The following is a 12,286-nucleotide window of genomic DNA, read 5'->3' on the forward strand; positions in this document are numbered from 1 at the left end:
GATGGTAAGCAACAAATATATTCATGTTGGGTGAAGAGTCAGCAGTGTCCTGTGGGGCTTGGATGAATAGAAAAATGAATTTGAAATCTTACACTGGGGGGACATAGCAGCAGAACAGTGTCTGCCAAATTCCTAAGAGGATTTTGCCTCAAAGGAAGGCAGTGAGGCTGGATCACATGGAATTACTAATTTACTATAAGACAAGCAGAGCTCTTCACAAGGGGAGAGATGGAGAGGGTATGCAGTTCCAGATATTGAAGCTGTGAAACCTTTTGACGTTGTGTGTGACAGTGAAATAAATATTGATGGTGATAAAAAATTCAAAAAGCCTTGATAGGGATCTTGGGTTCACAAAGGGGTCAACATACATTTTTTTAAATTATCCTCTCACTGTGGAATTTCCATTCTTTACCTAAGGGGTCTCCTGGGTCTTTAGCATTCCAAAAATTATACAAGTCAGTGGTAGAAATGGGAGTCAAACCTACCTGTTTCTTCTTTCATCTGTTTCTCCAGACCATTTGCCAGATGAGGTATACTGTGAAACACTGGGGAAGATTCTGCATCATGCAGAGACACCTGTGACTGTTGGACTTTATGGGGCATGTCGGCATCGTCTGAGGAAGGTCATGGGGAAGATTCAAAGTAGGTATATGAGCCTTCGTCACTCTTGGGATATGGAGCATGTCTTCTGCTTCACTGCCACTGGCAGGCCCTTCTCTAGACCTCCCACATCAGACTCATTTCTGTCTCTAGGTCCCTTAACTGTACCAATGCCTTATGAATCATGTTCACCCTATTTGGTCCTATTATGAATTACCAGAATGAATACTACCTCCTGAGATGAAGAAAATAGGTAGGCTTCTATTAACGCACTGTTGATGGGTTGTTGGTGGAACTGTGAACTGGCTCAATCATTCTGAAAACAATCTGGTCCTGTGCCCAAAGGTTATAAGTTTGTGCATACCTTTTGACCTAGAAATAGCACCATTAGGTCTGAAGCCCCAAAAGATCAAAGATAAAGAACAAAGGACCTATCCATACAAAAAATATTTATAGCATCTCTTTTTTGTGATAGTAGAGAATTAGAAATTGAGGAGATTCCCAACAACTGGGGAATGGCTAAACCAGTTGTGATATATGATTATTATAGAATATATTTGTGTTGTATGAAATGATAAGGTGGGTAGTTCCAGAAAAACCTAGGAAGACATATCAATTGATGCAAAGTGAAATGAGCAGAACCAGAACTACGTATACAGTAGTGGCAATGTTTTAATGACTGTGAAAGACTTAGATTCTAGTATTAAGGCAATGATCCTAGACAATTTCAAAGGATGCATGAGGAAAATGTCAGCTTAGGTGTTGCAGTAAATAGAGTACAGACCCTGGGTTTGGGAGGACCTGAGTTCAAATTTGGCCTCAGACACTTAATAGTCTGAGCAAGTCATTTAACCTTGTTTATCTAAGTTTCCTCATAGGTAAAATGAACTAAAGAATAAAATGGCAAACCACTCTAGTATCTTTGCTAAGAAAATTCCAAATGAAGTCTTGAAAGGTCAGATGGACTAAAAACAACTTAACAACAAACATGATGAAAAGTGCTATCCATCTCCAAAGTGTTGATTGAAGACTTTTTTCCACTTTCATTATGTTTCTTGCCTTTTGTTTTGTTTTGTTTTTTGTTTTGTTTTGTTTTGTTTTGTTTTGCATCATGGCTAATATATAAATGTTTTGCATAACATCATATATATAAGTGATATCATATTACATATCTTCTCAATGGGTGTAGGAGAGCCTGGAAGGATGGAGAGAATTTGGAATTCAAATTTTTTTTAAAAATTAAAAATTAACCCAGAAATGATATGAACACAATTACAAAATACTTTCACACAAATTGAGTAAGACTTAAACAATTGGTAATGTGTCAATTGATCATGGGTAGGCTGAGCTAATACAATAAAAATGACTATAGTCTGAGCAAGTCATTTAACCCTGTTTGTCTAAGTTTCCTCATAAGTAAAATGAACTAAAGAATAAAATGACAAACCACTCTAGTATCTTTGCTTAAGAGAACTCCAAATGAAGCCTTGAACGGTCAGATGGACTAAAAACAACTTCACAACAAACATGATAAAAAATACTATCCATCTCCAAAGTGTAGATTGAAGACGTTTTTAAATTTTCATTATGTTTCTTGCTTTTTGGTTTTGTTTTGTTTTGGTTTTTTGCATCATAGCTAATATAGAAATATGTTTTGTATGACTTCATATATATAAGTAGTATCATATTACATATTTTCTCAATGGGTGTGAGAGAGCCTGGAAAAATGGAAGGAATTTGGAAATCAATTTTTTAAAAAATATTTTGAAGATTAACCCAGAAATGATATGAACACAATTACAAAAGTTTTTCCACAAATTAAGTAAGACTTAAACAATTGGTCAAATGACTATCCTATCTAAATAAACTACTTTTCAGTGCTTTACCACCAATCAAACTACCAAAAAAACTATTTTATGGAACTAGAAAAAAATAGTAAAAAAATTCATCTGGAGGAATAAAAAGTCAAGAATCACAGGGGAATTAATGAAAGAAAAAAGGCAAAGGAAGGTGGCCTCACCTTCAAATGTGAAACTATATTATAAATCAACATTCATCAAAACTGATATTGTTGAAGCAATAGAGTGGTGGATCACTGGAATAGCTTAGAGACAAAAGAAACAGTTATAAATGAATATAGCAATTTCTAGCTTCTGGAAAAATAATTCATTACTTGACAAAAACTTCTAGGAAAACTGGAAAATCATATGGCACAAACACCCTATACCACGATAAATTAAAATGGGTAAGATTTAGATGTAAAGAATGACACTATAAACTAATTAAGAGAACAAGGAACTGATTATCTGGGGAGAGGGAAGAAGTTTATGACTAAAGAAGATATAGGGGCAGCTCAGTGGCTAGTGCACCGGCCCTGGAGTCAGGAGTACCTGAATTCAAATCCGGCCTCAGACACTGTGGCCTTGTAAAAACCTAAAAAAATAATAATAATAATATTTTGAGTTCCAAATTCTCATCCTCCCTCCTTCTCTCCTAATTGAAAATTCAAACAGCTTAATATAGATTATACATGTTCAGTCATTCAAAACATATTTCCATATAATTTTGGTATGAAAGAATATACAGACAAAAACAACAAAGGAAAAGGTAAAAAAAATGTGCTTCAATCAGCATTCAGACTCTTTGGTTCTTTGGAGATGGTTAGCACTTTTCATCATAAGTCCTTTGGAGTAGCTGGGATTATTGCATTTCTGAGAATAGCTAAATCATTCACAGCTGGTCATTATATAGCATTGCTGTTACTATGTCCATGATTCTCCTGGTTCTGCCCATTTCATTGTGTATCAGTTCATATAAATCTTAACAGGTTTTTCTGAAAGCATCCTGCTCATCCTTTCTTATAACACTGCAGTGTTCCATGAAAATCATGTATCAAAATTTGTTCAGTCATTCCCCAATGTATGGGAATACTCTTGATTTCCTATTCTTTACCACTACAAAAATAATGGCTATAAATATTTTTCTCTTTTTGGGATATACGGGTGTAGTAGTGGCATTGCTAAGTCATAGGATATGCATTGTTTTATAGCCCTTTGGGCTATGGTAGGATCAGTTCACAATTTCACCAATAGTGCTTTAGTGTCCCAGTTTTCCCACATTCCCTCCAAGATTTGTCACTTTTCTCTTCTGTTAATTTGCATACCTCTAATCAGTAGTGATTTGAAGAATTTTTATATGATTAATGGTAAATTTGATTTTTTTATCTGAAACTATATATTCCTATCCTTTGACTACTTATCAACCCTTGAAAGACTTGCATTTTTATAAATTTGACTCTGGGAAAATGAGGCCTTTATCATAAAAACTTGCTGTAAAATTTTTTCATATTTATGATTACTATGTATTTCCCTGCATTTTATTTTTCCCCTCTATATCCTACTTTCTGTCTTCTTTCACCCTGTCCCTCCTCGAAAATATTTTGGTTCAGACCACTATCTTCCTCTAGATCTACCCACCCCACCAGCTTTTTCATTCTCTTCCTCTCCTATTTCCCTATTGGATAAGATATATTTATATATACAACTGGGTGTTTGTATCATTCCCTCTTTGAGCCAGGTCTGATTTGAATAAGGTTCAGATGTTGTCTGCCACTTCTGCACCCTTATCTTCCCTCCACAGCTTCTTTTATATTAGATAACTTACCCCATTTTACCTCTCCCCTTAGCGCCTCTTCCAGTGGATCTCTCTTTCTCATCCCTTAATTTTATTTTTTTAGATATCATCCCCTCATATTCAACTCAAATCCATGCCCTCTGTTTATGCATACTCCTTTTAAGTGCCCCAATAAGGATAAAGTTCTTGCAAATATCCTCTTACATATAGGAATGTAAATAGTTTAACCCACTGAATCCTTTATAATTTCTCTTTCCTGTTTCTTTTTTTTGTTTTTCTTAAATGTTGTAATTGAAAGTCAGATTTTTGATTCAGTTCTGGTCTTTGTATTAGGAATGTTTCAAAATGCTCTATTGATTAAATATGCATTTTCCCTGAAGGATTATACTATTTTTTTCCTGGGTAGGTGATTCTTGGTTATAATCCTAGCTCTTTTGCCCTTCTGAATATATTCCAAGCCTTTTAATCCTTTATGTGGAGGTTGCTAAATCTTGTTTATTCTGACTGTGACTTCATGACATTTGAATTGTTTCTTTCTGAGTGTCTGCAATATTTTCTCCTTGACCTTGTTACTCTGGAATTTCATTATAGTATTCCTAGGAGTTTTCATTTTGAGTTTTTCTTTCAGAGGTGATTGATGGATTCTTTGCATTTCTGTTTTACCTTCTGTATCTAAGTAAAGTGTTCCTTGATAATTTCTTGAAAGCTGATGTCTAGTTTCTTTTTTTTTTGAACGTGGTTTTTGAATGATTCAATTTTGTGCTCTCTCTCTCTCTCTCTCTCTCTCTCTCTCTCTCTCTGGTTCTTGCGAGGCAATGGGGGTTAAGTGACTTTCCTAAGGTCACACAGCTAGGTAATTATTAAGTGTCTGATGTTGGATTTGAACTCAGCACCTCCTGCTTTCAGGGCTGGTGCTCTATCCACTGTGCCCCAGCTGCACCAAGAAATTATTTTCTCCACTGAATTTTTCTACCTCTTTTTCCAGTTAATGGACTCTCCTTTTTAAGGAGTTCTCTTTTGTGGATCACTTTGCCTCTTTTACCATTTGACCTAGTCTTTTTTATTAAGGTGTTATATTCTTCATTATTTTTTGTGCTTACTTTACCAAGCTGTTTATTATTTTTCACGATTTTCTTGTATCATTGTCATTTCCCTTTTCTTTCTCTTTTGACTTGAATTATTTGGAATTCTTTGTGGGAGGGGGGGGCTGAAAACAATTCACATTTTTCTTTGAGTCTCTGCATGTAAGATGTTTTAATTGTGTTGTCTTCTGAGTTTGTGTTTTGACTTTGTCACCATAGTAACTTTCTGTGGTCAGATCTTTTTTATTTTTGCTCTTTTTCCAGGCTATTTCTTGACTTTTAATTTGCTGTGAAAGGTGGACACTATTCCAGATGGAGGAAATACTGCCCCAAGTATCAAGTTTTTTTTCTGTAGTTCTTTATGGAGCTAGTTCTGAGGATGTAAAGGTTTTCCATTATTCCAAGGCAGTATGACCTAAAGGGGAGCTCTTGTCACTGCTCTCCTGGCTTGTCCTCTAATCTGTGAGTGACCACAGATACTCTTCTGTGCTCTGGAACTGTAATTTAGGGTCCCCACTCTCCTAGGGCTGCATACACTACTGTTGGACTGCCATCTTGAGCTATCCATGGGCAATACAACAGAGCCCTAAGCCTAGTGCCAATAAAGGGTACCCTGAAATTTCCTTCTGACCATTTATCTGACCGTATTGTTATTTGTGGACTCAGAGCTCCAGAATCAGTCACCTCCAGCACTCCACTGTGACCATAGTGAAACAGGCTTTGCCTATTGGTCTTCCAAGCTTCATTGTGCTGGAAAATTGTTTCATTGCATCCTTTTGTTGGTTCTGCTGCTCCAGAATTCATTTTGAGGTATTATTTTAATACTTTTTTGGAGGGGACTTTGGAAGAGTTAGGTGAGTCCTTGCCTTTACTCTACCACTTTGTCCAATGCGAACACTTTTATTTGATCATCTAAGGAGAAACTCTGAATCATTCATCCAGTCAGCTGTAATTTCCTTCCCTTCTTTTAGTTTTTGCTTATAATGAGAGAGTGAAGATTAATATGATTGATTTCACCAACTTATTTTTCCCTGTCTAGAGCATTCACAACTGAGTTAGTGCTTTTAGAAGTTCCAGGGGTTCTTTCTCTGGAATCCATAAACATATTTTTGAATTTTTTGATAATTATTTCAATATATTGTTGCTTTTTGAACAATGCATTTCAAAACATGATTCAGAGAAGGAAGCCCTAGGATTCATCAGACTACCAAAGGGCTCCAAGACACATGGTTAAGAATCCCTCATATAACATCTGTGTGATTCTTGTCACACTCTACCCCATTTCTACTATTCTGCCTTGATCATTGTTAAATTGGAAGGAGTTCCTTAGGATGAGGTTCATTTATCATTTTTTATGGTTTCATTTATTGCCATGGTCAAAGAATTAATAGTGGTCAGTCTATGGATGATGAGTCCTTCATGATGCTTAAGTAGGCTGCTCCTCTGATAGTAGACTCAAACTGTAGTCAGAATTCTATACATAACCTTTTGAGCATTGGAGTCCCTGCCAGAGATTTCATTCCACTTGCATAACCTTTACAAAACCAGTGTCATCTTGACAAGATAATGAGGGTCTGAGAAGGATTTCATGAAACATATACGCATCAAAAATGAACACTACAAGAACATCAAAGTGAAGTTTCCCATAATATTCAAACCATCACCAGAAATCCAGTTTCCTATTAGCTATGACCATGGGATAATAAGGGTTCTAGAAAAGACAGTGATAAGGATGCACTACTTTCCCCTTACTCTAATCAACATAATGTACATGTCATGAAATCATTCCTTTGATGCCATGATCTTCAAATACAAAGTACAGCAAGAGACATTTAATATCTGCTGACTGATTAAATTTTTTCTATTACAGAACACATCCTGGATGATGAGGAAGAGCAAAGTGAAGAGAGTTATATTAAATTCTGCCATCAGATTCTCCTTCTGTTGAAAATTGCCCTATGTGTGCCCAGGATACCAGCAGAGAAGACCAACAAGACTCACTACATTTTTGTTCCCTTCCAGGCCTGGGAGTTTGCCGGCAGTGACTTCCTTTGGGCTGGGCTGGTCACCACCCTCTGTGGTTGCATTGAGAAGAAATATCAGGTGCCACTGTTTTTTTATAAGTGTTTTGGAATTCCTGTCCAGGAAAAAGTTACATGGCGAGTGGTCATTTATTACCGTAAACTAATATTATTTCTTGTTTTGGTGATTAGTTCCATTGCTATTGGCTTGTGTTCCTTTTTATTTCATTGGGACATCTATGGGACCATGAAAACACTCTTGTATCCTTTGGCTCCATTGACTGCAATAGCTATCTGGGAACTTGTATGTGGGATATATTCATTTTTCCAGACCTCTCAGAAAACCATCAACAAACTCGTCAAAAATATCAAGTTCTCAGATCAGCTTGGCTTCATGCATTCTGTGAAGGAGCAGATTGAGGCTCTCACTGAATTCCTCCATGTCTTGGATGTTTACAACAAACAGCAGACTAAGGTGGTGCTTCAGATCATCCATCTGGATGCCTGCCCCCCTGAGAAGGTGATGGATACTCTGGAAGCCCTCAGCATCCTCCTCTCAGACCCTGAGGCTCCATTCATTTCCATCCTGGCTGCTGACTCCAAGATTATTGCTGAAAGTGTAGAGAGGTCTGGAAAGGTAGGTAACATGCCAGGTGCTGGCTACCAGTACCTCAATCAGCTCATCACACTCTCTTTTTCTTTGCCCCATATGAACAAGGAAGAGAAGAAGACTCTCCTGGAGGAGTTTAAATTCTCAGTAAAGAAAGACAAACAAAGCTGTCAGATGAAGAAAGGCCAACAACCTAGAAACCATAATAGAGATACTGAAAATGGGAGAAAGAACTACAATGATTCACAGGCCAGTTTCAATGCTGAATTTACAACCATCATCAACAATCTTCAAGATAAATTCTGCAAATTTCTCCCAAATAAAGAAGCTCAGATGAAGCAAGTGATTTACAACAGCTGGGTCACCCTGAAACTCAGAGAATGGAAATTTGGGAAAAAATGGGAGTCAAGTGACTCAGAAGCCTTCAGGGAGGTGATTGCCTGGGTCATCCTGGCCAATGAATGGCCATTCCGGGTCAACTGGCTGCTCCAATATGCTGAAGACACCCAACAATGGAGAGAGATAAATAGCAAGCATCAATGTATCCAAAAATCCAATGTTACCCAAAATCTGTCAACAGTGGGTGCCCCATCAAGCCCTAAGGAGGGCAATAACAGCCTGAAAGAGGCATTTTGCAAGGCCATTTTTGAATTGGATAGTGTCAAGGAGGACGTGAAGAAGTTGATGGAACTGGATCGGGACCCTGAGATCTTCTTCCAGTTGCTGCAGTTTCTAGAAGATGAAGACATCAATTTAGATGTGCAGAAGGCCCTAGATTATTGGGAAATTACCCCCAACCTGCACAGGTCCCTCAAGCGATATATGGAACTGATCCGGGGCAGTCGAACCCTGAAGCAAGCTGCCAGGTGTTATCAGTTGCTCCCATTGCCTCTGCTGAAGATGTCCAAAGATGAAGTGTGTGAAGAGGTGAGGTGCTGGGATCTGGGAGGTAGAGGTCTGATCTTATTTCTTCTCATCATCACACTTTTCCTTTCCCTTCCCAGCACTTGTCTCTTTCCTCTTCCTTCCTTTGCTAAAGAAAGCACTGTACTGTCCTAAAGTAAATTGTCCTTACTCAAAAGAAACCTGAGATGTGCAAATTTAGAGCCATGTCTACTCCAAATGTTCACTTAGAATTTTGTGCCTGACCTCTGGTAGAGCCTCATTCTGGTGTAATCTGTCACAGTTGGACACCCTGTCCCTTAACCCTGATATAGTGATGTCATTTTGGTCCTTTTCAAACATGAAGGACAACAGCCACCCTCAATTCTCCTCTTTGCAGATTTGGGATTGTACAGAGTTGACCTTTTTACGGCCAAAAATACATCACTCCCTAATTCCAAGTCATTCTCTTTTTCCCACAGCTGAGGAATAAAGCCAGTGATCTGAACATCTCTGAAACCAACATGGAGCAGTACATAGACAAGTTCCAAAAAGAGAACCTGAATGGGAAAGCCCTGGTCTACAGCCGCAACTCAGACATCAAGAAGACCCTGGGGATGTCCCTGGGGGACTGGACCAACTTCAGTATCCATTTCCTAAATGTTCTGCCTGAGGACAATACCTCCTTAGCAGCTATCCTGAGGGAGGAAGGTCTGGGGGTAATGTAGCCTATGAATGCTGGGGTACAGATAATTAGCTGAATGTGCACGATCCTTTAGAAAGAAATCCTTACTTATCCTGGCATAGAAAACCTCATTCCTCTATCCATCCCCTTCCACTCAAGTTACCATGGCATCTTCTCTACCCTATGTATTCATCAGTAGTGTTTCCACTCTTACTCAACTGTTCTTTCTTCCCTGTTCTCCTCCATAGCCCTACCCCTATTCTCTGTACTCTTCTCATTTCACCTCTTCCTTCACCACTCACCTCAGGTCCCGTATACTTCTGGGAAGTCCCCCTCCCCTGTCCAGGTCAGCCCACAGGCTTCTGTCCTTGCTCTGAGCTCCTTTTCTTTTCCCCATCTGGTTCTCTCTCTGAGGACCTAAGTTATCAACAGTGTCTTCACAGTATGTCCCACATGAGTTACTTCTTACAGCTTATACACTGCTCTGCACTCCACATTCATGAGATCCAGTTGATACACGATTTACGTCCCCCTTTTAGCATCGAGGTTCAGAGAGCTGTAGGGACATTCCTAAGTGCACACAGCACAAAAGGGAGACTAGAAGCACCAGACCCTGGTCCATGACACATTCTCCCACATAAAGTTGTCCTTATTTAGTATAGCTGACCTGTTGTCATTGTTCCTTTCTTTTGGAGAGTTATTTAAATTCAGAATTAATTTTTTAAAAAAATGAATAGGAATTATAGATCTGAGAAAGACCTTGGATGCAAGCTTCTTTTAAAAAAATCACTTTAATTCAATCAAATGTTCATTTCTAATGAATTTCTATTTTGCTCCTCCCTCCCTCAGTCACTGAGAAGGCAAGAAATGACATATGAAGTCAAGGAAAACAGCTTTGTGTGTTAATTATATTTCAAATAAAAGTAAGAAAGAGAAAGAAATATGCCTCACTAATCACTCTTGATCCCTCAGTTCTCTATTTGGATATGGACAGCATTTTTTTCATCATGATTGTTTTGGAATTCCTGTGGATAATTGTGTTGATCAGAGCAGCTAAGTTTTTCACTGTTGGTTTTTTTTTAAGGAGTTAAGATCAAAATTTGTTATATTTCAGATGAACTTAAGAAAACAGGAATAGAAAACATATTTACAGACAACAGTAAAAATAGGTATGATTAAAAGTAATATAGAAGGAAATTGCACTATTTTTTTTTGCAAGGCAATGGGGTTAAGTTACTTGCCCAAGCTCATACAGTTAAGTAAGTATTGAGTGTCTGAGGCAGGATTTGAACTCATGTCCTTCTTATTCTAGGGTCAGTGGTCTATCCACTGTGCCACCCAGCTGCCCCAAAATGCATTATTCTTGAAAGAATAAATTTTTAAATTTTTTTAAAAAATTAAATTTTTTTTTTAATTTTTGCAAGACAATGGGGTTAAGTAGCTTACTCAAGGCCACACAGCTAGGTAATTATTAAGTGTCTGGGGCTTGATTTGAACTCAGGTACTCCTGACTCCAGGGCTGGTGCTCTATCCTCTGTGCCACCTAGCCGCCTCAAATTTCTTAAAGGCACCATATACAATGAACATTAATCCTTACAATTTAGTCACTGAATGACCAAATATTTAAACTTTTAAAGGGAAAGTTAAGCACTTTACCAAAAAAAGAATAAAACTACAATAATAAACTATAACAGTTGTAAAGTAAAACTCTAATAGTTGGCGACCTGCATGTACCACTTCCACTGATACAAATCTTCCAAAATGATAAAGGATTTTAGGACCTGAATAGAATTTTACAAGTTAGCTATATCAGATCTTTGGTGAATACTGGGTTGGAAGTGAAAAGAGTAAACATATTTCTAAGCTTCTCAAAGCACCTTCACAAACACTGATTATATATTAGGGAATAAATAGCTTACAAACAAATGTAGAAAAACAGAAATATTAAAGATATCCTTTACTGGTCAAAAAGCAATAAAAATAATACTCTCAAAAGGGCCTTTGAGAAAAGGATTAAATATTAGATATGAAATAATTTAATCCTGAAAAAAGTCAAAGAACATATCATAGAAATAGTAGATAATATAATAAGCAAAATGACAGAGAAAACATAATAAAACTTTTGTGATGCAGGCAAAGTCATCTTTAGAGGAAAATGTATATTGCTGAAGACTTTCGTCAATAAAAGACAGAAGGAACAGGAATTAAGAATGCAACAACAACCCCCAAACCTGGAAAAGTAGCACATCAAGAACCCTAACTAAACACAAAATGAAAAATTCTGAGAACCTCTCATGACACTCAATTTGGATCAATGTACAACATGGAAACAATGTAAAGACCAACAAATTCCTTTCTGTGGGGAGGTGGGGGGGAGGAAAGTGAGATTGGGGAAAAAATGTAAAACTCAAAATAAATAAAATCTTTAATAAAAGTTCTGAGAACAAAAGGAATAAATAAAACAAATTTAAAAAAATCATTAACACAGTTGATTATTTTTACGGCATTATCATTGCCAGTAGTGAATAACCACAGTAATCTAGCATGTGATAAACCCCATAGTCCTAGCTTTTGGGACAAATTCAATTTGAGAAAAACTGCTAGGAAAACTGGATAACACTTCTGCAGATACCAGGTATAGACTAGCGTCTCACTCTATATACTAAGCTACATTATTTAGACATAAATAGTGATACCATGGGCAAATGAGGAGAGCATGGAATAGTTTACCTGCCAAGTCTATGGATAAGGGTAGAATTTATGACTAAGGAAG

At 37.4% G+C, this 12,286-nt stretch overlaps 1 protein-coding gene across 1 annotated transcript in view; it reads left to right on the plus strand.

Annotated features, from left to right (window-relative positions):
• Positions 1-11,847, plus strand: part of LOC141491833 (NTPase KAP family P-loop domain-containing protein 1-like) — a 71,053-nt gene extending 59,206 nt beyond the window's left edge. Inside the window, exons 2-4 of the mRNA XM_074192621.1 lie at positions 514-642; positions 7,186-8,873; positions 9,311-11,847. Of these exons, the coding sequence (XP_074048722.1) occupies positions 627-642; positions 7,186-8,873; positions 9,311-9,556 (1,950 nt within the window). The 5' untranslated portion in view covers positions 514-626 and the 3' untranslated portion in view covers positions 9,557-11,847. The remainder of the gene's footprint in view (positions 1-513; positions 643-7,185; positions 8,874-9,310) is intronic.
• Positions 11,848-12,286: the final 439 nt, after the last annotated feature.

This window comes from Macrotis lagotis, chromosome 1, assembly GCF_037893015.1.
Source record: "Macrotis lagotis isolate mMagLag1 chromosome 1, bilby.v1.9.chrom.fasta, whole genome shotgun sequence".
In the NCBI taxonomy this organism is placed as follows: Eukaryota; Metazoa; Chordata; class Mammalia; order Peramelemorphia; family Peramelidae; genus Macrotis; species Macrotis lagotis.